This window comes from Ochotona princeps, chromosome 15 (assembly GCF_030435755.1).
Source record: "Ochotona princeps isolate mOchPri1 chromosome 15, mOchPri1.hap1, whole genome shotgun sequence".
NCBI classification, from domain to species: Eukaryota; Metazoa; Chordata; class Mammalia; order Lagomorpha; family Ochotonidae; genus Ochotona; species Ochotona princeps.
In genome coordinates, this window is record NC_080846.1 from 10,348,861 (window position 1) to 10,376,747 (window position 27,887).

Genomic DNA, 27,887 nt, shown 5'->3' on the forward strand with positions numbered 1-27,887 from the left:
GAGAAGGAAATTTGTACAAATCCCTAAAGACCATCATGTATGATGCCAGTCAGGGAAACTAGGCAGCTTTCAGGTGTAACATGAGGAAAAACAGCCGGAATGTGATCCCAATTCCTCCTGGGCAACACTGCCAGATTCCTAGAGAAAATCCTCTCTCTGGAATTTTGGCTTTTGTGTACCCGGCCTCCCCACCCCCCCCCCCCCACCCACCGCAAAAGCTGCCTACCAAGACTGGAAACCGCGCATCTGCGGGACTTGAAGGGGCTCAGGATGCATCCGAGCAAGCGCACAGTCATGCCTGCGACGCCCAGCAGTCCTGGTCGCCTAGCAACCGAGGGTCGATCGCTCGGCGCTCGACTCGACGGAGCGAGCCGCTGCTCTGGTCCCCGCGGTGCGCACGCGCGAGGCGGGTGGCGGTGGCGGCGGCGTGTGCGTGCGGCTTGCGGGGCGCACGCGCGGGCGCCGCGAGCGGCTGCGGAGCCGGAAACGCGCTGAGGAGGGTGCGCCCCTGGCTGAGGCGGCGGGCCGGGCGGGGCCGGGCGGGAAGCGTCAGGCCCCGGGGCGCGGGGCGCGGGGCTCGGCCGGGCAGCTCCGCCCGGATGAGGAACAAAGCGGCGGGGCTGGCGCGCGCGGCCGGCAGGTGGGCTGAGTGCGGGCGAGAGCGGCCCCGAAGTTGCCGCCGCTGGGCTGCGGTGTCTGCAAAGGCGAGGAGGGGACAGGAGCTGCTGCGTCCTGGGCAGTGCTTGCTGACCGCTCTTGTTCTCCACCTTGACCCCAGGTTGGGCAGCCTCCTTCCCGAAGCTTCCGGAGGAGAGGCCTCGAGGGTGCCCCGGCATGCTCCGTCCCGTGGCGGCGTCCACGGGTCCTGGCCCTCGGACCAAGTTGGATGGCCCCGGGCGGCCCCGTGCAGCGGGGACCTCGCTTGTGCAGCGGTTGTGAGCAAGATGAGGTCGCACGTGAGGCCGGAGCACAATTCCTGATGCTGGTCCCCCGCCGCCGCCCGAGCGCGCTTTTCTCTCCGAACTTGGCCCCAAGCACCTGCATCACAGGTGGGTAGGCGGGAGGGGGTCAGCGCTGCCGACACCTTTGGAAGAAGCTAGGTGATGAGTGAGCGACCGGGGTGGGTGCCTTTGTTTCTTTGGATGCCGCTGGAAAGTTCACAGGTGTGATTTGCCAAGTCCAGAAATAGCAGTAGTAGGCTGGTCCGCCAGATAACCTCATGTTTGTTGTTGGCTGGCCCACACCTTTCCCCTCTACTGTGTCTAATAATGTCTTTATCTGGATTCCGTAGTGGCCCTCATCGTTTTCGCTGGTTGCCACGTGGCAGGGATGCTAAAGTGGGAAAAAAAATAACTTGTTGACTCTGGGAACTTCACGCTTTGAAAGGCCTTTAAGAAAGGATGCCAAAGAAATTTGCGCATTTTTTCTTCGACCTTCTCAAAGGCTTCAGGTTTAAAAGGAGGAAGATTAAACAGGAGAGGATTGAAATTGTTGCGACTATTGCATTTTGCAAAAGCGGCTGCATTTCAGTTACCTTGTCCCCTTACTGTAAGAAACAGGTGTGATATCGGCGGCTGGCCAGTGGTTCCATAGGTCAGCTGGAAACACAGGAGCTCTAGAAGGTTCTACCGCAGAGCAGAAGGGAGGCAGGCAGACCCCAGGATTGCTGCTTAGCCTCTGGTGTGAGTAAAGAATTGCCCTTTGGAGTAGGACAGTCTTTGGAGGAGCCAACGGAGCTGCTTTTTTCCTGGTTTGCTTGCCCTCTGTGAGATACCAGATGGTTACCTTTGCCTTGTGGCTGCTGAGGTCACTACCTCTTGGTGACTTCCAACAAACCAAATCTGCTGAGCCTCTCACGGGAAAGTCTGGTTTGAACTGGTTTGAGGAGGCTTAGGAGTCAGCTCAGAAACACTGTTTGATTTTTACCTGGAGGATAGATACACAAATGAATAGGAGTTTTCAGAAAGGGAGTAGAAACTACAGACTTTTGCTGGACCTTTAAAAATGACCATTCCGGTTCCAGTGTTTAACTTGTGGGTGTAGATATAAAACTAGCTCAAGCCTGGAAACTTCCAAAATCAAGGTATGTTTGGTTTCCGTTGACCACCAGGGTATCATCTCCTCTGCCTCGTTTCCAAAGGTGTATCCTGTAGTCTGGAAGCTTCTGCCTGACTTTTTGGTGAGGTTGAGGACTTGTATTTTTCCCACCCCACCAGAATTGCTCAGAGTGTCTCTGCTGTCCCCATTTGGCCTGTGTTTTATGACATCTGAGAGCTTAGTTTTATGACATAATGGCCAGGGGTCAGGGCGAAGCTCACGGAAGTAGAAAATTGCAGGAAATAGGTCTGTGTGGACTTGAGGTCCACCTTCTCGGGTGCATGGGTGCTCACTGCTGGAACTGTGTAAAAGGCAAAATGCTTCCGATGCAATTTCCATTTCCTTATCACTGTTGGGCGGTGAGTTAGATCTGGGTTTCAACCCCAGCTCTCTCGCAGGTGGGAGATCTGAGGTTAAGTCTCCTGACTCCTCATCTTGAAAGTGGAATAAAGGATCACACCCACCACACAGTGGTCATGTGTGAAACACAGGGCCCACAAGGCTGGGTGCCTGGCGTGTGGTTGGAGAGTAACACATGTTAGCAGTGAGTTCAACACTTTGCAGAATTAGTCACCTATTTAGAGGTTTGCTTTAACTGCTAAGAATTATGCAGTGGTATTTTTTATTTGAGAGTCAGAAAAGAACAGTTCCTGACCATACTGGTTCTCTTTCCAAATGCCTGGAATCTGGGAACTCTATCCAGGTCTCCCATGTGGTTGTCAGGGACCCAGTGGCTTCAACCACTGTCTGCTTCCTGCCATGGGGTGCACTAATAAGAGTCTGGAATTGGGACCCAAATCCAGGTATTCTGCTGTCGGATCCCAGTTCCCCCAACTGGTGTCTTAACCCCAGTGCCAAACCCTGCTGTCTTACTCCCTTAAGGCTTGGTACGCAGAGCACAGTGTTACCCTGAACTCCCATGGCAAGGATTGGATGTCTGGAGGGCTCCTTTGGGTAGCCTGTTGTCAGGCTGCTTGAAGTTAACTCTTTTTTTTTGTTTTAAAGATTTATTTATTTTATTACAAAGTCAGATATACAGAGAGGAGGAGAGACAGAGAGGAAGATCTTCCATCCGATGTTTCACTCCCCAAGTGAGCCGCAACGGCCGGTGTGTGCTGATCCGAAGCCGGTAACCTGGAACCTCTTCCGGGTCTCCCACGTGGGTGCAGGGTCCCAAAGCATTGGGCCATCCTCGACTGCTTTCCCAGGCCACAAGCAGGGAGCTGGATGGGAAGTGGAGCTGCCGGGATTAGAACCGGCGCCCATATGGGATCCCGGGGCATTCAAGGCGAGGACTTTAGCCGCTAGGCCACGCTGCCGGGCCCGAAGTTAACTCTTCAGACAGACATTTCTAAATTCTGATTTGGAACAAGCACTTTTTCATAATAACTTCCAGTAATGCCTTTTTCAAATATGTGTTACTTTATTCTTATGATTTTTTTTTTTTTTTTACAAAGGGCTTTAAAAAAGTTTATGGAAAATATGTAGTCCGTTTATTTCAGCCCATTTTTCTACAAGCCTTTTGACGTCTCCTTGTAACTGCTATTCAAGTGGGATTGTATAGTAAAGATGATGCCTCAATTCTTGGGGCTGACAAGCATGGTCTGTAAATTTAAAACACTTCGGAGTAGCATTTTGCACGGTGTTCTGTGCTTTTTGATGTAATTGGGGTACTCTGCATGTCTGTTTTGAGCCCTCTTTTTCTCATATACCTTGCAGAGTTGGTGTGAGAATTTTAAGTAAGTTTTACACAGTTCTAGCAGTTTACATAAATGAACGTCAGTATGTAGAGGATATCAAGATTTTGACTAGCTGTTTAGTTACTGAAATAAAATTTTAGTAAAATGTCAGTCCACAGGGAGAATATGGTGCTTCTTCACATCCTTTTTATAAATTTTTGTTTTTTTAGTTTGGTGTTTTGGGGATAAAGCCACAGACTGTGATACCTGCGTCCTGTGTGTGCACTGGTTTGTCCCAGCTGCTCCACTCCGACCCAGCTCCCTGCTAATGTATTGAAAAAGCAGTGGAGGATGACCTAATTATTGCCCTCCCACCCCATGGCACCCTCCGCCACCTGTGCGGGAGAGCCAGAGGAAACTTCTGGCTCCTGCCTCTGCCCTGGTTCAGCTCTGATTGTTGTGGCCACCTGAGGAGTGAACTAGCGTTTCTTTCTCTGTTTTTTCCTCTCTATATAACTCTGCCTTTTAACTAAATACATCTTGGGCCCAGCACAATGGCCCAGCAGCTAAAATCCTCGCCTATCCCATATGGGCACCAATTCATATTGCTGCTGCTCCACTTTCTATCCAGCTCCCTGCTTTTGGCCTGGGAAAGCGGTAGAGGACGGCTCAAGGCCTTGGGACCCTGTACCTATGTGGGAGACCCAGAAGAAGCTCCTGGCTCCTGACTTCAGATTGGCTTAGCTCTGGCCACTGCAGCCACTTAGGGAGTAAATCAGAAAATGGAAGATCTTTCTATATTACCTTCTTTCTGTAAATCTGCCTTTTCAATAAAAATAAATTAATCTTAAAAAATCTTTAAAATCTGTATATCTATCTATCTATATACATGTATGTTATTTGAGAGGCAGAGTGACATATATACACAGACAGATTGTCCATTTCCTGGTTCACTCCTGAAATGGCTACAGTGACTGGATCCAGATGGAAACCCAGGACCCTGGGTCTATCATTTGGGTGTCAGGACCCAAGTACTTTGGCCACCCTCTGCTGCTTTCCAAGGAGCATTAGCCAAGAGCCAGACTAGAAGTGGAACAAGACTTGAGCCAGGGCTTATGTGGGGTGTTTGTTCCCTAGGGTTAACCAGTGCCATAATGCCAGCCCCTCATCACACCATTAATTATCTGAATCAGACCCATTATTGCTGTAACATCTGGTAAAGAGTTTAAAATCAGTGAAAGTTCTTAAAGTAGATGAAAACAAGCTGCCTAAAAACCCAGTGATTAGAAGTCGTAAGTTGTTTGGGGAAAACGAGTATTGTCAAAGCAAAAACTTGAGTGATTCTAGGAAACAGTCTTTGCCCCTGTGGTCTAGAGGTTGGTTTGCGTGGTGTGTGTAGGACTTGAACAAGACAGACCTGAATCCAAATCCTGGTTCCACTGTGAGTGTGGGCATGAGTTAGCCTGCCTTTCCGAGACACAGCTTCTTCAGTGAGAAGGGAGTGGTAGCGTGGCTGGTGAAGCTTGCTTCTCCCTCCCCAGGGCGTCAGTTCTGTGCTATCTAAACATGAAGCAGCTGAGGTCACCCTGTTGCCTCACTGTCTGGGCTTCTGTTTGCTAGGATGAATGAAATGAACCTCAGCCCCGTGGGCATGGAGCAGCTGACGTCATCCTCCGTGAGCAACGCCTTGCCGGTCTCAGGAAGTCACCTGGGGCTGGCCGCCTCCCCCTCTCACAGTGCCATCCCTGCCCCAGGTGAGTGGAGGGAGGAGCTGCTGTGCAACCCTGCACTGTGTGAATAACCCAGGAGGGAGCCTGGGGGCTGCCAGAGCACCTTCTGGGCAGGAGGGAGAAGCCCTGCAGGCGTGCAGGACATGTGGGATGCTGGTGCAGAACAGAGGGCGGCGTCTTGGTAGGGACTGGAGTCGTAGGGCACAGAAGAGGCTGTTGTGCTCATGGTGCCTTTTGAGCTGGTAGCCTTTGGTCCACGGTTGGAGGTGCGTGCCTTGGCACTCTCTCCCAGGATTCGTTGAAGGGAGTCAGTTAAAGGCACTCTAATGGCTGTTCCCAGAAAGCATGAGTAGAAGGGGTGATCCCAGAGACAGAGCTGTGACGCGGACGTCCCCTTGTGCCTCAGTGCTCAAAACAGCAGGAAACATTCATTCATCTCTGTCACTGTATTTGTGAAGCCATATTTTTGAACCGAGTTTCATTTTCTGTTGTAGTGGAAAAGAAATTATGTAACCTGTCGATTAAGTGTGATGACAGTGTAATATATCAAAATAAGAGCTGACATCTAGGAGTATTTTATGTATCTATTTAAAACTTTGCTTATTGGGGCTGGCACTGTAATGTAGTGAGTAAATCCACCGTCGGTGGTGCTGTCAGCCCGTATCCACACGGATTCAGATCCTAACTGCTCCAGTGCCCAGCCAGCTCTCTGCTAAGGGAAACAGCAGAAGATGGACCAAGTTCTTGGGCCCCTGTACCCATGTGGGAGACCCAGAAGAGGTTCCTAGCTTCTGCCTTCAGCCTGGCTTAGTTCTGGCTGTTGTGGTTACTTGGGGTGTGAACAAAGATGTTGAAGTGATCTCTCCTGCCTTCCTCTCACTTTGCCCTTCAAATAAGTAAATATCTAACAGTGAACCAGTGAAACGTTGCTCATTTGCGCGGCAGGCGGAGCACTCAGAGCATCTTCTGATGCTTTTCTCAGCCACATTAGCAAGGAGCTGTTGTCCACATGGGCTGCTGGCTCGACTGCCACGCAACAGTGCTGGACCCTAAACTGGGTGTTGAATTGTAGACGAAGAGCAGTATGGACAGCTGGAGGGTCAATCTGACATTTTTTTTTTTTTTCAATCTGACATTTTAAAACTAATTTGAGAACTAACTTTGCCATTAGAAATTATTTAGTCCTGTTTGTAGATGTTTATAAGCACTGCAAAGGGGTAAAAAGGGCTACTAAGTGTGACTTTTGCCCATGTGCAAGAATTTTGTTTTAAAAAAGGCTTATCTGTTTATTTGAAAGTCAGGGAGGAAGAAACAGGCATCTTCTGTCCACTGGTTCACTTGCCCAGTGGCTGCTGGGGCCTGGCCAGGGTGAAGTCAGGAGTCAGCTGCTTCCTGGTGTCCGTGGATGTGCAGGGAGGTGAGCTCTAAGCATTGTAGCCTGCTCTGCCAGCCGCGTCAGCAGGGAGCCGGATCCCAAGTGGAGCAGCAGGGGCTTGAACTGGGGCTCCTATTGGCTGCTCGTGTTGCAGGCTACAGCTTTACGTGCAACACCACACTGCCAAGACCTTTCTAGGAGTTTAGCATGGGTGAACATACAATTTTTAAGTTCTATCTTTTTAAGAAAAAAAAACTTTTTTTTTTGTAGGCCTGCCAGTGGCAATTCCAAACCTGGGTCCCTCCCTGAGTTCTCTGCCTTCTGCTTTGTCCCTGATGCTCCCGATGGGTATTGGGGATCGAGGGGTGATGTGTGGATTACCTGAGAGGAACTACACCCTACCTCCGCCGCCGTACCCCCACCTGGAGAGCAGCTACTTCAGGACAATTCTACCTGGTAAGTGTGACAGGTTTCAGCTTCCGGTCTTGGAGATTTACATGACCCTTTTGCTGCTGTCTCTGTTAGACATTGATCTCTCAGTGGAAAAAAAGTTCTTTGTTTATACTTGTGCTTTTCCTCTTAGAATGTGCAAGTGAAACATTATTCCCCCCCCCCCCCCCCACTGGACATTTTGTTTTTATTCATTGATTACATTGTATTATGTGATACAGTTTCATTGGAACAGGGACCCCACCCCTCCCCCCACACTCCCCCATGTGGAATATTCCACCTTGTTACATATCCACTGATCAAATACAGTTGAGATTCCCTCTTTGCAAGCATGAACTAAACATAGAGTCCAACATCTTATAGTCCAATCTAGTTCCTCAGCTTCCTGGGGAGACCCTGACCGGTCCGAGGACAGAACCATCAGATTATCAACCCGATCAATTAAGTGAAACATTATTGATACAGTAGTTTGATAAAGGTAAAGTTCTTAATTTACAGAGACGTTTTCTGTTCCCTCCAGCACTTCGTATTTTTCAGTATTTATTGCTCCTGCCAACCACAGTTCCTGCCGTGGTGTTGTTATTTCTGGAATGTATCGTGTTCTTTATCACATACTCACTTCAGACAGGTCAGCAGATTAGGGCGGAAGGAAACCACTCCGTCCCTATCCGTCTTCCTTTTCTCTTGGTGTGTAGATTTTGATCGTTCTTCATAGTTGAGTCTGTGTGTTGGGCAGGCGTCCTGCCCAGCAGTCGTCCCACGAGTGAGTGCCTGAGTCCTGGGCTGGACTCTGCTGCTGCTTTTCGCTAACTGCTGACGTGCGGGAGCCCCCAGCGGGCCTGGGCTCTTAGCTTCCGCTGGCCGGGCGCCCGCTCATGGAACTCAGTCTCCCTCTCTCTGCCTTCCAGATAAGTGTAGTTTAGGAAGGAGTATTTCTTGTAAAGCATGTGAATAGTAAAACAGTATTTAAATGATTACTTTCTAGTCAGGATCAAAAAAATAAAGCTCAGTTTTTTAGGCTTTTGAACTATTATGGTATTTGTGTACTGCTGATTATAGATTATGTATGTATGTTGATAAAAACAGATTGTTTTAAGTTATTTTTTTGAGAAAAATAGTTTGTAGTTGAAAGTAGCACTTGAATTCCTTTTGTCTAGTAATGTACTAAAAATTCTCTCGTGTCTCATCTTTCCCGTTTCTCAGGCATTTTGTCTTACTTAGCTGACAGGCCGCCTCCTCAGTACATCCACCCCAACTCCATCAATGTCGACGGCAACACAGCACTGTCGATTGCCAATAACCCTTCAGCATTAGATCCCTATCAGTCCAGTGGCAGCGTCGGGTTAGAGCCGGGCATCGTGTCCATAGACTCTCGCTCTGTGAACACACACGGTGCCCAGAGTCTTCATCCCAGTGATGGCCATGAGGTGGCCCTGGACACAACCATCGCCATGGAGAATGTTTCTCGGGTTACCAGCCCCATCTCTACGGAAGGCATGGCGGAGGAGCTGGCGATGGACGGTGTGGCTGGCGAGCATCCCCAGATCCCGAGTGGCTCCAGGAGTCACGAGCCTCTGTCCGTGGATTCTGTGAGCAGCAGCCTTGCGGCGGATGCTGTAGGACATGGTGCTGTGATGCCGATGCACGGCAACGGCCTGGAGCTCCCTGTCGTCATGGAGACGGACCATATTTCCAGCCGGGTCAGCGGCCTGTCCGACAGTGCCCTCGGTGACTCCATCCACACCGTGGCCATGAGCACCAACTCTGTAAGCGTGGCACTCTCTACCTCACACAACCTCGCCTCCCTAGAATCCGTTTCCCTCCACGAAGTTGGCCTCAGCCTAGAACCTGTGGCTGTTTCCTCCATCACGCAGGAGGTTGCTATGGGGACAGGCCATGTAGATGTGTCTTCAGACAGTCTTTCTTTTGTACCACCTTCACTGCAAATGGAAGACTCCAATTCAAACAAGGAAAACATGGCAACCTTGTTTACAATTTGTGAGTGTACTTAGCCTTTCTCTTCTGGAAATACTCATTTCTAAGAAGTTAGTCACAAAGCCTTGCATTAAGTAGAAACTAACTAGACTGTGGAATTTTCCTTTGCTTTTTTATTGCTTTTTTACATTTATGTGGTGCCTTTTCTTCAGGTATCCCAAATGATAAGCACACATTTTGGTAGCATCCACCTAGAGAAAGTAAATATGACATCATCATTTCTGTATTTGACAGATGAACTTAGCTCAGTAATGTCTGAGGCATTTCACAGAGAATTCTGTAAGTACATTTTAGTAAAGCTATTCTGTGACATGCTTTATCCTTTTTCAATATAAGACCCTAAATTATTTAATCATTTTTACTTTTATAACCTTATGGGAAAATGTAGATGGATATAAATAGTTTTTTTTTCCCTTTGCTTAGGATGCATATAAATTGCTATAATTGGATATTGTAGAAATTCTTTTTATTGTACACGAACAAAAGGCATACCAAAGCAGGTGGTTTGGTCATGCCAGTACATCTGTCCATTCAGGCAGATGTGTTGAGTGTGTGCTCACCTTGTGATAGGATGGTTCTAGAGAGGCAGTCACAGCATCAAGGAGCTAACAAGCTGACAGGAGGAAGAGGAGGTAGGCATGACCTTCCAGGACAGCGAGGTGCAACGATGGGGCTCAGTGCCCGTGCTGAAGTACCCTCAACAGGGAAGATTGTGCAAGGTACCAATGCTTGTCATCACGTATCTTAAGCAGAAGGAAGATGGAAATAGTTAGGGGTCAAAACAGGAGTGTTTCTGTATGGGCACCCTGGGTGGTTCAGAATTTCTGACGCATAAAATGGGGCTGAGGAGAGGGGTCACGTGGTGAGAACAGCAATGGGAATGCAGAGGGTCTTGAAGGCCAGTCGAGGGCTGGGCATGGGGTTCCCTGGCTGGGGCACAGTAAATCAAGTTGGTAGAGGCAGGTAGGCCATGAGGATGGTGCTGGCATTGGGAAGGATGATTTTCCAGCATACAGTAGAGGGCTGAAGAGTGGAGTGCCATACAGAGAACTCACCGAGGCTTGCTGGTTAGAGAAAACGGCAGGGGCTTTGGGCAGCAGCAGTGGTGGGGTAGTTTGTTGAAAAAAAGACCAATTTTGTGACGCGAGAAGCTAGGTAAATAGGATAACGGAAAGTGCGGGAGGATTCCACTTTATCCTGAGGAGTGTTGGTGAGGCAATTTTCAGACATGTTGATTTCAGTGTCTGTGAGGTACTTGGCAGACTAGTGTAAAGTCTGACTTCACTGAGAGATCTTTCTGGAAATATGAATCATCAACCTGGAGATGTTCATCAGACCCTGTCAGTGGGATGGAATCATGTCATGAGAGAATGGGATGAGAAGAGAGCTGGGAATGGCAGGTGCAGCAGCAGGAGGGGAGCCACCACACAGGCCGGACAGGAGGCGTCTAGGGCAGGGCAAGTCAGCCTTGGAAAGACTCACATTGATCGTTTTCAAATACCTCAGCATTTTTATTTAACCGAAAGTGAAAGGTAGCCTAAATGTGGTTGTTGTTCTAAGCAGACAAGCAGATTTATTTATTTTTATTACAAAGTCAGATATACAGAGAAGAGACAGAGAGGAAGATCTTCCATCCGATGATTCACTCCCCAAGCGGCCACAATAGCCGGTGCTGCACCGATCCGAAGCCAGGAACCAGGAACCTCCTCTAGGTCTTCCATGAAGGTGCAGGGTCCCAAGGCTTTGGGCCGTCCTCGACTGCCTTCCCAGGCCACAAGCAGGGAGCTGGATGGGAAGTGGAGCTGCCGGGATTAAAACCGGCGCCCATATGGGATCCCGGGGCTTTCAAGGCGAGGACTTTAACCGCTAGGCCACGCCGCCGGGCCCTAAAGATTTATTTTTATTGGAAAGACAGATTTACAGAAAGAAGGAGAGGAAGATCTATCAGCTGGTTCACTCCCAGAATGGCCAGAGCTGAGCTGATCCAATGCCAAGAGCCAGGAGCTTCTTCTGGGTCTCAAGGACTTGGGGCATCTTCCACTGCTTCCTCAGGCCATAAGCAGGGAGGTAGATGAGAAGTGGAGCAGCAGGGACACGAACCAGTGCCCATATGGGATTTTGGCACTAGAAAGTAGAGGATTTAAGCCATTGCACTGACCCCTAAATTTATTTTGTATTTACTATTAAGGAATACTTGATTATTGAAATAGTATGGGAATGTTTAAAAAGATTTAGTTGTTTATTTGAATTGCAGAGGTAGCAAAATTGGAGGAGAGTCAGTGAGTTGTTGTCCATCGATTCGTTCCCCAGATGGCCGCAGCAGCCGGCACTGGGCCAGGCCAACCCTAGAACCAGGAAGTTTCATTTAGGCCTGCCATGTGGATGCAGGGACCCGAGTCCTTGAACAATCTTATGCTGTTTTCCCAGGCAAATTAGCAGGGAACTGGATCGGAACCGGAGCAGTAGCAGCTGAAACTCAGCTAACACTGATCTGGGGTGCTGTCGCTTCAGGCACCAGCTTGACTCACTGTACCACAATACCAGCTCCAGCTTTTTTTGATGGATCTTTTTCTAATACAGGAAATGTGTCCTGATGGATCAAAGGGGAGAAAAAGTTAGATCTTTCTGAAGCCGAGAGAGAGGTATAGGTAAAAGTGGATGTATGAGTGTATTTCAATGTCGGAAAGCACGTTTCGGATCATAATATTTCTAGAAGCTTGTTTCTGCCTGGTTAAGTTTCAGTAACCAGCATTTTAAAAAGGAGCCAAGTGGCAACTTAGAGTCAGAGTGAAGGAAATGCATCTGTGTGTCTTACCTTTGCCACCTGCAGGGTGTACTCTGTGTGACCGAGCCTACCCCTCGGACTGTCCTGATCACGGCCCTGTGACCTTTGTTCCTGACACGCCGATAGAGAGCAGGGCAAGGCTGTCCCTGCCGAAGCAGCTGGTCCTGCGCCAGTCGATGGTGGGAGCGGACGTAGGTAAGTAGCTGGAACCCTGAAGCACCGTCAGGTCTGCTGTTCTCGCAGGGCAGTCATGCAAGTGGGTGTGTAGTCCTCTGACCACTGGGCTGACCAAAAAGTCACTTAGGGCTCAGGGCTTGTGCTTTGAGGGAGTATTCGTCTTTCTGGTGGTGATGGCAGTATATGCTTTCTTGGCAAAGCACTCCTGAGTCAGAATTGACTAGAGAAAAGCTGGCTTGAGTTTGTGAGGACTTTTCAGCTGTCACGCCATGTACTAACAGTTATTTCTTAAATCTTAACATTTTTTATTTTTATTTTGGAAGGTTGATTTTAACAGAGAGAAGTAAAGACAGAGATCTTCCATTAATTGGTTCACTCCCCAAATGGCCGATACCTTCCGAGCTGAGCCAGTTGGAAGCCGGAAGCCAGGAGCTTTTTGCTGGGTCTCCCACATGGGTGCAGGGGCCTGAGGTCTAGGACTGTCCTCTGATGCTTTCAGAGGTCATAAACAGAGAGCTGGATCGGAAGTGGAACAGCTGGGACACGAACTGGCGCCCATGTGAGATGCCAGCCCTATAGATGGAGGATTTACTTGCTATGGCACCGGACTGACTCCTCCTCCTGGCAGGCATTCAACAGCACTTGAAACTTAGTGTTTTTTGTTTTTTGTTTTTTTTTTAAATAGAAACATGGAAATTTACCATTAATGAGCTTCAAAAGGCAATTAGATGAAATGTGTACAAATTGTCTAACACTCCTTAGGAATTAGGAATGCAGACTGCTAGAATCTACTTACGTTTGACACTAACGTTGCTCTGAGTTACTGTGCCATTACATTCAAGTATGAGGAAGGCTGTTCTTCCACCTGCAGCTGTGACTGGGGCCGTTGGGAGGTGCTTATGGGCTTAGATGACACAAAGCAGCACTTTAAACACAGGCATATATTTTGTAATAATTGCTTACATTTTTACAGTAGATTGATATCTTTGTTCTTTTTTTATGTCTTAACTCCAAAATCCTATCTAAAGGGATAATCATAGTCCTTATCTTTACAAGTTTCTGAGATTGTTTTTTACCCTGCTTTTCTTCCTGGCCCCCTTTAACCTGTTCATTGTATTTTATACATTCATAGGCTAGGACCACAAGGAATGCTGCCTATTAGTAGTTCTTTGGTTCACTGGGAATAAGATTGTTTGCATGTAAATTGTTGATCGTTTTCTTGGCGTGATTCCACCGACAGGGGTGTGGGCTGGAGAAACCATTCCTGTGCGAACCTGCTTTGGACCTCTGATTGGCCAGCAGAGTCACTCCATGGAAGTGGCAGAATGGACAGACAAGGCAGTGAACCACGTCTGGAAGGTCTGTACAACTCGTCTATGTGCCGTTTGTGTGTTTTTATTATGACCAGGTGGTAAACCGGTGATATCAAGTCAGAATTAGCCAGAGCTGGTAGATACCATTCATTTTTTTTTTCTTTAGTCATCATTATGACATTCTTCCTGTATTTGTTGGTAACCAGTCTGTTGAAAATAAAAGATTGGGGCCATGGTTGTGGTACAGCAAGTTAAGCTGAGGCCTGCAGTGCCAGCATCTAGTATGGGCACTGCTTCGATCCCACATACTCCACTTCCTGTCTAGCTCCCTGACAGTGCTCCACATTCTTGGGCCCTTGTCCCATGTGGGAGACCTGCATGGAGAATGGTTTCGGCTTGCCCCAGCCAGCCACATTGTGTCCATTTAAGAAAAGAACTAACTGGGCCCGGCACTGTGATCTAGCAGGTAATGTCCTCGCCCTGAATATGCCGAGATCCCATTATGGGTGCCAGTTCTAATCCTGGCAGCTCCAATTCCCATCCAGCTCCCTGTTTGTGGCCTGGGAAAGCAGTTGAGGACGGCCCAATGCTTTGGGACCCTGCACCCATGTGGGAGACCTGGAGGAGGTTCCTGGCTCCTGGCTTCAGAGCAGCACAACACTGGCCGTTGCAGTCACTTGGGGAGTGAATCAATGGTCTTTATTGTTGGGAATAGAGGGCACAGTGTGATGGCAAGCCTGCGGGGACGGCAGCTGTACCGTTACACACTGAGCGGTGGGAAATAGGATGATGGCTGGCCAAGGTTTAACATTTGATCACTGTCAGTTCATTTGCCATGGGTGTTTGCCTTCTGTTAACAGATCTATCACAATGGTGTCCTGGAATTCTGCATCATTACAACTGATGAAAATGAATGTAACTGGATGATGTTTGTGCGCAAGGCCAGGTAAGAGTAACTTGGAGGAGAAAGTTTATCATTCAGATTTTTTCTTGAATACAAATACTCGTAGAAAGTAGCAAAGAGCTCAGGGATTCAGATTATACTGGGGTCTGGAAATATTTCAAGTCTAAAGCATTTAATCTTTCCTCTAGTAATGGTTATAAATCAGAATGCACAAAATTATCTTTTATGAGCTATTTACTCAGCTTACTAATAAAACAAAGAACGATATCATCAACACTGAATCTGCAAGTTGATGCCTTCTCTGTGTTTTGGCTGTTAGTCAATCTCCCAGGCTGCTACTGGAATTAATTTTTGTTCAGCTAGCACACTCTGGCATTTTTAAAAAGACTTTGTTTATTTACTCTTTTTTGCTTCCAGTAACAAACTTGAGTTTGAGTAAGAAGTTTATTTTTCTGTAAGTCTCTCCCAGTAGGTAGGATAGGCAATTGCAGAATGACCTGTTGGGACTAGTGCTGTGCAGGTTTTCAGAAAGGACTGTTAGAAGGAGGTATAATGTGTTTCATGTACATGTCAAAATCAGTGTATTTGATGTATTTAATGGAATCTTAGGAACCGAGAAGAGCAGAATTTGGTGGCGTATCCCCATGATGGAAAGATCTATTTCTGCACCTCCCAGGACATCCCTCCTGAAAATGAACTGCTTTTCTATTATAGTCGAGATTATGCTCAGCAGATTGGTAAGTTAATGCAGGATTTGCTTGTCAGGTACCTGGCATAGAAAAATCACCAAGAACCAGGAGTAAAGTTTTGCTAATAATGTGTATGTCAGTTGAGGCTAATCATGTACTTTGTGTGAAGGGACTTCAAAAAAGTTCATAGAAATGGAATTAAAGGATAAAATATAGAAGTGTGAACTTTACTTCTCAGTGTTAGCTCCACAAATGCATGGCAGTTGTGTAAGTAATGGTACCAGCCATTTAGTCCAGCACCAAAAAACTGAGAGCCCTACAATTCTGGCCTTGGAGTAACAGACTTTTTCATTAACTGAAGAAAAATGTACACCTTTAAAGGTTTTTTCTCTTAAGAGTAGGGAGCAGAAAGAGCTCACCAGGGCAGGCTGGTAGTGTAGGTGTCAAAGCTGCCCTTGTTCAGTGAGAGGAAGAGCACACGCTGTGTCAGGGTGTAGGATGCTGGTGGGACTGGCCAGAGTTGTCACATTCTCCAGGTGTTCTAGCAAGAGGACATCGTGTTACCGTTCCTGGTTATCCATAAAATGCCGAGCGTTCTGGATAACTTGCCGCCACCGTTGTTCTGGACTACTCCACTTTTGCTTTGATTGGCCTGCCTCTGCCTCCGGGATTCCATTCCTTGCTCTCCAGGGCGGTGCTGGTGAACATCTTTCATCTCCCTTACGGTTCTCCAGGGAAGTGCCTTGGGCTCCTGAAATGGCTTGCTGCTTGCGTTTGATGTGGGTGTAGCAGCTTTGGCCCGGCTGAGCAGGAGGCTTGCTCCACTTTCATTTTCCAGTCAGAACTGTGTAAGCTGAAGCAGCTGAGGTGTCCATATGTTTTGACTGTTGCTCATTGATCCTCTTCAGTTACAACATGAACAAGATTAGTTTTTTCCCTGCAAATGAAGGTGGATCATCATCTGCTGTGGGCTTCCTCCTCCAGCATGAGCTCTGGCTCCCTGTCCCTTCTTTAAATGGCTTAGCCAGTTGTAGACTGCTGATTTTGGAGGGGTAGGGTGTTGTCCTCATGAATTCCTCATAAAGTATCACCGAACGTGCCATTCTTCCGTCTAGCAGTTTGATGTTTGTTCCTGGTTGAATTTTAGCAGAATTCATGTTGTTCTGATAGGGGCTGTTTTCAAACTGATGTCTGTCTTTGCTGTAGTTCTTCAAAATATGTTCAGACATGCTATAACAATTTAGTACGTGTTTATTTTGGTGTAAACATTTTTGAAGTCTGGGTAGTTTTTAATGTAATAACTATTTGCCATGAAATTTTTAAGACTCTGTGTATATATAAAGGCAGGCTATTACCCCTAAACTTGCAGTGTTAAAATCTGTGAAGTTCTTTGCAAGCTGATTGTTATTCACTGAGCAGTATTCATGAGAAGTGATCTTTTCTGGTAGGACTTTGAAAGTTACAGTGGCAGCTTTGCAGCCAGTACTATCAAGATTTAAATGTTTGTAAAAAAGATAGCAAATTCTATTGGTTTGATTCAACCTGCCTATGCTTCCTCTTTGTTCTGTACCGTGGTGACAAGTTATGTTTAAGGGTTTGTGCTGTAAGGAAAGAGGGCTGATAATCCAGTATTTACTGTGTACCTGTATAAAGCATTGATATTTAGTTTTATAGGTAGTCGTCAAGTTTTACATTTTGTAGAAGAGAGTATTGCAAAGAACAATTGTTAATATCGAGAATAAGCTTTAAAACTTAAGCATCGGGAGACACTGAGTTAATCTTTTTTAGGTGTTCCTGAACACCCAGATGTGCACCTCTGTAACTGTGGCAAGGAGTGCAGTTCTTACACAGAATTCAAAGCTCATCTGACCAGCCACATCCATGACCATCTTCCTAGCCAGGGCCACAACAGCAGCCACGGGCCAAGCCACAGCAAAGAAAGGAAGTGGAAGTGCTCTATGTGCCCTCAAGCTTTTATCTCTCCTTCCAAACTCCACGTCCACTTTATGGGTCACATGGGAATGAAGCCCCACAAGTGTGATTTCTGTAGCAAGGCTTTTAGTGACCCCAGCAACCTGCGGACCCACCTCAAGATACATACAGGTAAGGAATATGAATCACTAGAGACAGGGCAGTGAAGACTTTGCAGAGAGATGGTGTTGCAGGTGGAGTTGTGAGATAATGTTAGAGAAGGGCTGCAGATGGCTGTTGGCAGGAACCCATCAGCTGGTAAGCCTCAGAGAGGTAAGAGAAGTTCCCTGGAGAGTGCTGCTGCCAGTAACTAAGGTGCTGCACTTTCCAGGTGCTACCTCCACTGTGCTTGGAAGGTGCTTGGAAAAATGCAGGAACCCTGGGTCAGTGTGTTTGGGCTTAAACAAAGGGAATTCTATAGAAATAACCTGATTTTCCTGTTAGGGCGCATGCCTAGTCAGATGCCAAAGCCAGTTTGTCTCCTTTGATCTTGCTCCAGAAACACCGCCAAGGTTTGGTTTTCTGAGCTGTTTTCTAAATTCCATGCAAACCTACCCCTTTGTTTTTGCACTTTTTTCATACATGCTGCAAAAGTTTTAGTTTTCTTGGTTGGGTCATTAGATCTTTAAAATTTTCAAGGGAAGTTTCTTCTTCTTCTTTCTGCATTAATCCTGAGTGTTTGAAATAGAGATCAGAGAGCAAGCAAAGCCTACAGTTCCGACTAGACTTCAACAAGCTATTTGTCAACTCCCTCCTGGCTCTTTTTTTTTTTTTAAAGAGTTACTTATTTGAAAGAGTTGCAGAGAGAGAGAGAGAGAGAGATCAATTTTCTGTGTACTGATTCATTCCCCAGATGGCCACAATAGCCACGGCTTGGCCAGGCTAAAGCTAGGAGCCAGAAGCTTCAGCTACATGTGATTGGCAGGGCCCAAGCAATTGGGCTATTTTCTGCTGTTTTTCCCAGACCACAAGCAGGGAGCTGAACCAGAAGTGAAGTAGCTGGGACACCTGCCATTGCAAATGGCAGCCTAATTCACTACGCCACAGTGCTGGCCCCAACCCTGTACTTCTAGGTCCTGATTCTCTGTCCTTGGGTTTCATTTCACTTCTGGTCATATTTTATGTTGAGAGAGAGAAAATGTAGGTGGTTGCCAGGGTAGACATTGAGCTTAGAAGTGAAGATGATGGCTCAGGTACCCCTATCCCATAGCAGAGGACCTGGGATGAGTACCTGGTGCCAGCTCCTGATTCCAACTTTCTGCCCAAAAGGATCCTGGGGCTCTTAGGTGTCAGTGGTTGAGTGTGGACAGCCCAAGTAGGAGCGATGGGTTGAGTTCTTGGCTCCTGACTTGCCCCGTCTGCTGCGGGCATCTGAGGTACATGAACCAGAGGTAGGAGTCCATGCTGTTGGTCTCGGTACCTTTCTGTCTCTTCTCTCAAAAGCGTGTCTTTAATGCTTGCCTATGCAGTAGGGAGACTCTTAAAAATGGACTTTTGTATAATTTTAGCAATCCCACTTCTGGTCACATATTCAAAAGAAATGAAATATATCACTGAAGAGCTACCTGTGCTGCCATGTTCATTGTGGTACTGTCCACACAATGGCGGCTCCCCAAGGATGTCCATCAACAGGTGAATGGGTGAAAATGTCACGCACAAAACTATTCAGCTGCCAAAAAAGAATGAAATCTTGCCATTTGCAGCAGCATGGTGAGGGATAATGTATTACTTGAAATATGCCAGACATAAGACAAATGTAGTCTTTGTTACATAGAAGTTAAATAGAATTCTATTTGAACATAGAGTGGTGATTACCACAGGCTGCTGGGAGGGGTGGGAGGTCAGACGATGGGTGCCAAGTCAGAGTTAGATAAAAGGACTAAGTTTCTGGTGTTACTCAGCCCTATGGAATGACTACAGTTGACAGGAATGTATTATATATTTTCTCAATAAATAGGAAAGAGGAGCTGAAAGGTTCAAATACAAAGTAATGACCAAGAAAATGTTAATTATCCTGACTATCAGAACACATTGCACACATGTATTGAAATGTCATGCTGCACTCCATAAAGATGTGTGGTCAATAAAAATAAGAAAGGAAAGGAGTGTTTGCCTGTAGACAAGTACTGGAATTCATGAGTTACGTTAGGTAGGGCACCAATATTTTAAGTGATCCATTTTTCTTTTTTATTTGTTTATTTTTGTTGGAAAGATTTACAAAAAGAGAAAAAGATCTCTCGTCTCCTGGTTCACTCCCCAAATGGCTGCAACAGGTGGAGCTGAGCTGATCTGAAGCTGGGAGCCAGGAGCCAAGGGTGTGTTCCGGGTCCCCCACACGGGTGCAGTGTCACAGGCTTTGGGCCATCCTCTACTGCTTTCCCAGGCCACAAGCAGGGAGCAGTCAGGGCATGAATTGGCACCCATATGGGATCCCAGCACTTACAAGGTGACAATTGACCAAGTGAAGCATTGCACCAGGCCCCCATATTTTTTCAAATTTTATGCATTTTGTTATCTATAATAAATATTAAAATATGAATGTACATACATTGAGCTCAGATTTATTCACTTTCCTAGCTTTAGTTGCAGAATACAAGATCAGTGATTCTAGGGGTTTTTGGTGAACGGCTCTAGAAAATCTGTTTTGCTTCCACCTCTGCTGCAGGCCCATCACGGTGCCTGTTTGTGTCCTGAGAATTCCAGCAGTTGTCTTATCGCTGTGGTGCTGTGGGTTGATTGGCAGGTCAGAAGAACTACAGGTGTACCCTGTGTGACAAGTCTTTCACCCAGAAAGCTCACCTGGAGTCCCACACGGTCATCCACACGGGCGAGAAGAATCTCAAGTGTGACTACTGCGATAAGCTGTTCATGCGGAGGCAGGACCTCAAGCAGCACGTGCTCATCCACACCCAGTAAGTGACCCAGCAGCCCGTGGCTTGGCCCCCGCGGCCCAGCCCAGCCTGCCACCATGACGGCTGGCAGGGCAGCCTTCGTGTCATAGGAGGGGCCGCTTGTTTTCCACACCGCTGAGAAAAATCAGAGCACTAACATCTTAAATTTATGCTGAAGATTTCACCATCCTCTGACTTATCTCTTAATTTGACAGTGTATTTTTCAGTACCCCCCTCATGCCTGATGTTGTGGTAGGAGGTAGAGCTGCAGATTGGAGATAAGCCTTGTCTTCAAAGAGCTGTCCTTGGCTCTCTGTCTTCAACTGCTACCCAAATGTGCACTGACTTACCTCATAGACAGTGCAATCCAACATGACTCATGATTGTGAGGTTACTTGTAGAGTTCTTTTCTTGACATTTCAGTTGGGAATTGACTCTCAGGCATTGACCTACAAAAACAAGGTTTCTGAACAGTGTGGATATGAACTCCTTGTCAGAATGAGGAAATACAGGAAGTGAGCGCCTTTACCAAGTTCCCATGCAGGGCCAAGAGTTTTGGACTGCCAGGCAAGGCTTGTGTAGGTTTGTGTAACACTGCTCACTCAGAATACGTTTCCTAGGCTTCCTGTGAAGTTCCCAGATGCTTAATTTTACTGCTGAGCATGTCAAAGGGGATATGACAATATTGTTGTTATTGTTTTTTCCTGTTCTTAAAAAGAAAACTGCAACTCTAAATCCACGTGCCACGGAAGTACTTCGCAGTGTTCCCCTGAGTGTGGCAGGAACTGGTATTGTCCTTCCCCGAGGAAGGCGTTCAGGAGCAAGAGCAGTGGTGCCTGCTCCCTTGGCTGTTCCTGGAGGACATTTCGTGGCTTTAGATGCTGTCTTTATGATGGTCTTACCCACTGTGTGCATCCAGCTTTGATGAAGCCGTTCTGATGCTGCTGATAGCCGCTGGGCAGTTCAGCCTCACTGTCCAGAACCCAACGCTCAGTACTGCCCCACAAACGGGATCTCCCAGTCTCCATAAGCTGGGCTTACTGTTCACCCCAGAGATTGAAGTCAGATACCCGCGAGTAATCTTTCCTCCTTCAGCTGACGCTCTGCAGCCCACCAACTTCTCTTGCCTGAGCACTGCCACAGTCTCACTGCCCCTGTCATCTCTGCTCACCCGGTCTCCAGCACGCAGACACACACACACACACAGTGTGGTCTCACTGCCCCTGTCAGCTCTGCTCACCCATTCTCCAGCACGCACGCGCACACACACACACACACACACACACACACCCAGTGTGGTCTCACTGCCCCTGTCAGCTCTGCTCACCCATTCTCCAGCGTGCACACACACACACACACAGTGTGGTCTCACTGCTCCTGTCAGCTCTGCTCACCCGTTCTCCAGCACACGTGCACACACACACACACACACACACACACACACCCAGTGTGGTCTTACTGCTCCTGTCAGCTCTGCTCACCCGTTCTCCAGCACACGTGCACACACACACACACACACACACCCAGTGTGGTCTCACTGCCCCTGTCATCTCTGCTCACCCAGTCTCCAGCACACGCACACACACACACACACACACACACACCCCCAGTGTGGTGTCACTCTGCCCCTGTCAGCTCTGCTCACCCGTTCTCCAGTGTGCGCACACACACACACACACACACACAGTACTGTTCTGTCTGTAGTGACAGAGTGGTCCATTTCAGATAGCAGTCAGATCCCACCCATCCCCACCCCTAGTCTGCAGCGGCTTCCTGTCCCATCTGCCTTAGCTTTGATGTCCCTACATCCCTACACGATGCGGTGATGTACCTGGCTGCCTCTTCCACTTTCTCATGGGGGGCTTTTCTCCTCCTCTCTGCTGTAGTCACACCTGCCGACCACTTGATATACCTGGGTGTACTCAGGCCCCTGCACTGGCGGGGCCTTTGCCTGGAAGCTTCTCCCTTGACAGTCCTGCATGCCTGCCTTGCTTGCTCCCTTCTGCTTTCTGCCTGGATGTGGTCCCAGAATGGTCTTTCCTGGCTGTTTTATCTAAAGACAGACCCTATCATTTACCTGGCTTCCTTTTTTTTCTAGGTTTTCTGCCAGGAGTTTCTTTTTGTGTGTGATGTAAAATCTCCTAGAGCCTCTGAGGTAGCTGGAGCGGAGCCTGATACGTACTTACACTAGATACGTAGGAGTGTGCAGAAGGTCAGACTCCTAGTTTGAGTTTCATTGAAACCATTGGCAAGTTGCTTCATTTTGAATAGTGTTTCTGATCTGGATTAATGGCTCTTTAAAAGATTTATTTTTATTGGAAAGGCAGATTCACAGAGAGGAGAGAGAGAAAGAAAGATATTCCATCTGCTGATTCACTCCACGAATGGACTCAACAGAGCTGAGCTGATCCATAGTCAGGAGCCAGGAGCTTCTTGCAGGTCCCCCACAGGAGTGCAGATCACAAGGTTTTGGGCCGTCCTCCATTTCTTTCCCAGGCTATGAACAGGGAGCTGGATGGAAACTGGAGCGGCTGAGACACAAACCAGTGTCCATATGGGATGTGGAGGATGAGCCAGATGAGACAATATGCTAGCCCTCGGATTAAAACTTGGACTGTTGATTTTTAAACTGCTCCAGAGAATTCCAGGGATTCCACAGAATTATCGAGTGATATTCCATGAAAGGAGGTGGTGGTAGAAGCACCAAGGAAGCCACCCCACCCCTCCAAGGAGTTAGCTGCCTTGTACTTCTTTTATATTGGGGTTTTATGAAGACATAGGGTTCAGTTGCCCCAAAAAAGTTTAAAAATTCCTTGTCTGTTGTCTGTGAAGTTTTTAAAGCTGCAAACTGGAGTGGGTTTGCTCAAACCTTGACACTGTTGACATTTTGAACTTGTTAGTTGTTTGTTGCAAGGCTGCCCTGGTGTTTTATGTTTTTAGGATTTCTAGCAGCTTCCTTAGCCAGTAGCACTGCCTCTCGCCAATTAGGAGAACCCAGTAAGCCAGAAGCTTGCAGCACCAAGGCAAATCAGTCCTGTTGAAAACTGCTAGTCAATAAGAGAAGGACAGAAAAATGACACTTCCATAGAAGTGGTGTTGAGGGAAATGCAGATTTAGTGCCGAATGAGCCCTTTGCATGCCGGTCCGCTGGCAGACCCAGCAGCTGGGCGTGGGGCAGCAGGAGCCGTTGTGTGATTGTGGAGGAGGCTGCGAAGGGAGGAGTTTGGCACCATCTGGTACGTGGTCTTTGCTCTGACTGTACTGCTGGGTATACATCTTAGAAAAACTCGTGCATGCCAGAGGGCAACATACAGCTGTAGAAATGTTTGTAGCGTTCTTGCTTGTATAAGAAAGAACTGGAAATCATCAGAATATCCATTTGCAGTGTACAAACCCAGCGCCGTGGACAAGCTGTGGTCTACTTGAAAATGTTGTACAGCAGTGAGAATATAACAGACTGCTGGTAAAGCAACTCGAGTGTATTTCACAACATTAATGAGTGAAAGAAGCAAGACACAAGAAATATGTACAGGTTGTCTCACTGACGTAGCGTTCTCAGGTTTGCACAGTCGGCCCGTGCCGTTTCCCCTGCGCGGAGGCCGTGTGGCTCCTGGTGAGGAGCCTGCTGCTGGAGGCCGCGTGGCTCCTGGTGAGGAGCCTGCTGCTGGAGGCCGCGTGGCTCCTGGTGAGGAGCCTGCTGCTGGAGGCCGGGCCTGAGCGGGTGAGGGATGCGTGCATGCCTCAGTTGTCAGTAACTCCCAAGTCAAATGTTGTTTTGTGTTCCTCTTAGAGAACGCCAGATCAAGTGTCCCAAGTGTGATAAGCTATTCTTGAGAACAAATCACTTAAAGAAGCATCTCAATTCTCATGAAGGAAAACGAGATTATGTGTGTGAGAAATGTACGAAGGCTTATCTAACCAAATACCATCTCACCCGGCACTTGAAGACCTGCAAAGGACCCACCTCCAGTTCCTCAGCCCAAGAGGAGGAAGAAGAGGAGGACTCGGAGGAGGAAGACCTTGCCGAGTCTGTGGGGACAGAAGACTGTAGGATGGGCAGTGCTCTGTATTCCACGGAGGAGTCTCTGTCCACACACAAATAGGAGAACTTTCTGTGGCTGGGAACTGCAAAGGGAAGAACACACGGGACAGTCGTCCTCCACGGTGACTTGGATAGAAAACCAGCTGATTGCTCTCCTGCCAATAGTCAAAACAGACTGTGGGAATGGATGAAGCGCTTAGGGAAGTGTATGTTATTGAAACACTTTAAAGCTGAAGAGCGCATGTGTCGTGTTCGTGCGTGATAGGGAGGAAAGTGTCAGCTTTTTACGTGACCATCTGGTGGAGGCCTTTACGCCTGCATCCAGCCTGCCTTCTGCCTAGACAAATCAGAACTACTTCATGATCTTCCATTATTCCCTTCGCCTCCCAGCCCTCTGGGAGCATGCTAAATTTGGTCCCCACCCAACAGGTATCTCAGTTGCTGACTGAGCTTTATATACCCTTCGATGGTTTACGCTCTTTCCAGAACAGGTTGTGACATAACCTGTAAGAGTGCTAGCCTTCAGTGCAGCTAACAAGCGCAAAGCAGCACCTGCCTTAACCTCTCCCGGCTCCTCCAGATTTTGGCATGGATCTTCCCAAATTTTCAGCAGATGCTAGAGGCCACATTTTAAAAGAAGCAGACAGCCAGGAGAGACGCCTGACTACTGTCCAGGACCCTGTCTCTGGTGGCAGCCAGGGTGCATCGCCTAGTTCTTGTTTTGGAGAGATCATAGCCAGGTGTGCACAGGTGGTTCTCTGTCTCCAGTCCAGCCCCCAGCTAAGTCATAGGGTACTTGGAGCCCAAATCATGCCTGCTGGATTGTCTGTTGACAGCAGTAACCTGTGGACTCACTCACAGCGTGGTACCTCCACCCATATTTGATTTCCCCAATGAAAACTCCAGAACCATTGGAATGTTGCCCAGTCGAAGCAATGGGAGACTCCAGGTGCAGTTTTGCATCTTTGAGGACAGGCCTTCCACTTGCGTCACCAGGTGAACATGGACAGTGCCAGAGGATTTGGCAAGGAAGGAAGGGCACCCTCCAGGCTCAGCCCTGCAGTGACTCAGCTTGGCTTGTGATCTTTCCATGTGGTCATTGTGTGCTACATGCGTATCCAGCTTTTAACCAGAGAAGTAGTAACCGTAAGTCGACAGGGTTGGTGGAACCTGCTCTCCTGCTCAGAGGCACACCCTCTGGTCTGGAGCAGAGCACTCTGGTGGGAAGGTTTGCTGCTATTGTATTTATGGAATGAATGTATTTCATTCAAATCTGTATTCCTCTAGGAAGGATGAAAATAAAAACACCTTTTTAAAATACAAGATTCCTTTTGTATCTCTTATTGTATAGGAAAGAGATGAATGGATCTATAGGGGAAAACTATAGGAGAGTACAGTTTGAGTTTTCCTAAGAATAGAAGAGAAGAAATGGGTGGTGTTGAGGCACAGGTGATTGCTGCTTGGTCGGGATACCCACACCCTGTATCGAGGTTCCTGGTCCAAGTTCCACTTCCACTTTGGTTTCCAAACTGCTTCCTGCTAACGCAAGTCCTCAGCATATACTGTCTCACGTACTTTGGTCCCTGTTGCTCGTGTTGCAGACCTGGGTGCAGTTCCTGTCCAGGGTTTGGCCTGGCTGAACCTTGGCTATTGGAGCATCTGGCAAGTGAACTAGTGGATACAAGTGTTCTCACTTTCAAACAGAAAGTTCGAAGCAGAAGAGAAGGAAGCGTAGCTCAAGTATTGACAGTTTTGACGTGGTATTCTAGTTGTTTCTGCCCAGTGTGCCGTCTCCATCCCCCTGCCCTCTATGTGAGAGGCTTGACTTGCTGCTGCTTGGAGAACTGCACAGGTCTGCCGGCCCTGGATCCCAAAGCCTTGTCCAGCAGGGTGGCTGCATGCCCAGCCTTCCTTCAGGAGCATGCTGCAGGCTGCAGGCAGCTGCCCCTGTCCCTAGGAAACCACTGGTTCCGGAACTGCTTCCTTCCTTTTCTCAGTAGCAAATGCTGGGTTAGATTCCTTAATTTTCCAACAAATGCTGCAGTGCCTGGCACGGTAACCTAGTGGCTGAAGTCTTCGCCTTGCATGTGCTGGGATCCCATATGGACACCAGTTCGTTCTTGACAGCCCTGCTTCCTTTCTAGCTCGCTTCTTGTGGCCTAGGAAAGCAGTGGAAGATGGCCTAGAGCCTTGGGACCCTGCACCCATTTGGGAACCCGAAAGGGGCTCCTGGCTCCTGGCTTTGGATTGACACAGCTCCGGCCATTGCGGCCACTTGGGGGAGTGAACCAGTGCTGAAGTTTTTTTTTTTTTTTTTTTTTTTTAATTTTTTTTTAATTCATTTTATTACAGCCAGGTATACACAGAGGAGGAGAGACAGAGAGGAATATCTTCCATCCGATGATTCACTCCCCAGGTGAGCTGCAACGGGCCGATGTGCGCTGATCCAAAGCCAGGAACCAGGAACCTCTTCCAGGTCTCCCACTCGGGTGCAGGGTCCCAAAGCTTTGGGCCGTCCTCCACTGCTTTCCCAGGCCACAAGCAGGGAGCTGGATGGGAAGTGGAGCTGCCAGGATTAGAACCGGCGCCCACATGGGATCCCGGGGCTTTGAAGGCGAGGACTTTAGCCGCTAGGCCATGCCGCCGGACCCCAGTGCTGAAGTTTTATGCTTTAAGCCTTGTGCTCAAAAAACTGGAAAAGATATTTACAATTTTGTGTATTTTTTCCCACATGTGTAACACTATTAGATAATAACAAATGGCAAGTAGAAAATAGTAGCAAAAAAATCTAAAAGCTTAATATTCCTCAGAAGTATAAACAGCACACAGCAGACAAGTTCCGGAGTGTTGCTCTCAAAGTTACCATAACATAGGAGGCAGTGTGCCATCTGCTGGCACACTCCCCAAACGGCTGCAGCGGCCAAGGCTGGGCCAGGCTGAAGCCAGGAACCTGCAGCTCAGTCCAGGTCTGCCCTGTAGGCTGCAGGTGCCCAGGCACATGAGCCATCTTCTGTTGCTCTCCCAGGTACAAAAGCAGGAAGCTGGATTGGAAGAGGAGCTGCTGGGACTGAAACCAGTGCCATATGGAATGCTGGCACCCCAGGCTGTAGCTCAACATACTGGCCCCTGTGCTTTAGGGTGTATTTTATTTTTATTAAGAAAGATCTATGTACTTTTTAGAGTTACAGGGAGAGAAATCTTCCATTGCTGGTTCAGTCTCCAAATGGCAACAATGGCCAGAGCTGGGACAATCCAACATCAGGAGCCAGCAGTTTCTTCCAGGCCTCTGATGTGGGTGCACGGGCCAAGCACATGGGCCACGTTCCCTGCTTTGCTGGGTGCATTAGCAGGGAGCTGGATTGGAAGTCAAGCATCCAGAGCTTGAACCGATGCATATGTGGGATGCCAGCACTATAGATGGCAGCAGCATCTGCCACACCACACACTGGCCACCCTCACTCTGTTTTCTTAATGGTCAGAGACAGCGCTGATGAACGCCCTGAAAGCGTGGACGTGAGACCGCTGACCATGCAGCTCGGGAAGGGCATGCTGGAGCACCGAGTGCTGGGGCGTCTCAGCTGGCCGGCCGATCACAACATGAAACAAAACCCTGCTGCTTCCAGCTAAGTCTCAGGTCAGAGACTGCTCACCAGCTTTTGTTCAAAATAAGGACCTGAGTGATCACAGTGGGGCTGCTGGAACGGCTGGGGCCCCGTCTGCAGCTTTCCCAGGCCTTTAGCAGGGAGCTGGATTGAAGTGGAGTAACCTCAACTAGAGCTGGCTCCCATA

General features: G+C 48.0%; 1 protein-coding gene across 4 annotated transcripts; it reads left to right on the plus strand.

Moving 5' to 3' along the window:
• The first annotated feature begins 507 nt into the window (after window positions 1-507).
• PRDM4 (PR/SET domain 4) lies at window positions 508-27,845 on the plus strand. 4 transcript variants are annotated; one of them, XM_058673410.1, is made up of 12 exons: window positions 508-640; window positions 779-1,049; window positions 5,397-5,530; window positions 7,152-7,337; window positions 8,535-9,329; window positions 12,157-12,306; window positions 13,529-13,647; window positions 14,462-14,547; window positions 15,115-15,242; window positions 16,983-17,297; window positions 19,909-20,077; window positions 27,578-27,845. In XM_058673410.1, the coding sequence occupies exons 3-12, from the start codon at window positions 5,398-5,400 to the stop codon at window positions 27,723-27,725; spliced, it is 2,229 nt and encodes a 742-aa protein (XP_058529393.1). In that variant the 5' UTR covers window positions 508-640; window positions 779-1,049; window position 5,397; the 3' UTR covers window positions 27,726-27,845. The 4 variants fall into 4 exon arrangements, with proteins under 4 accessions (XP_058529393.1, XP_058529392.1, XP_058529394.1 ...); XM_058673409.1 differs by lacking the exon at window positions 27,578-27,845 and adding an exon at window positions 23,847-25,443; XM_058673411.1 differs by lacking the exon at window positions 27,578-27,845 and having other exon boundaries at window positions 19,831-19,964.
• The last annotated feature ends 42 nt before the right edge of the window (window positions 27,846-27,887 follow it).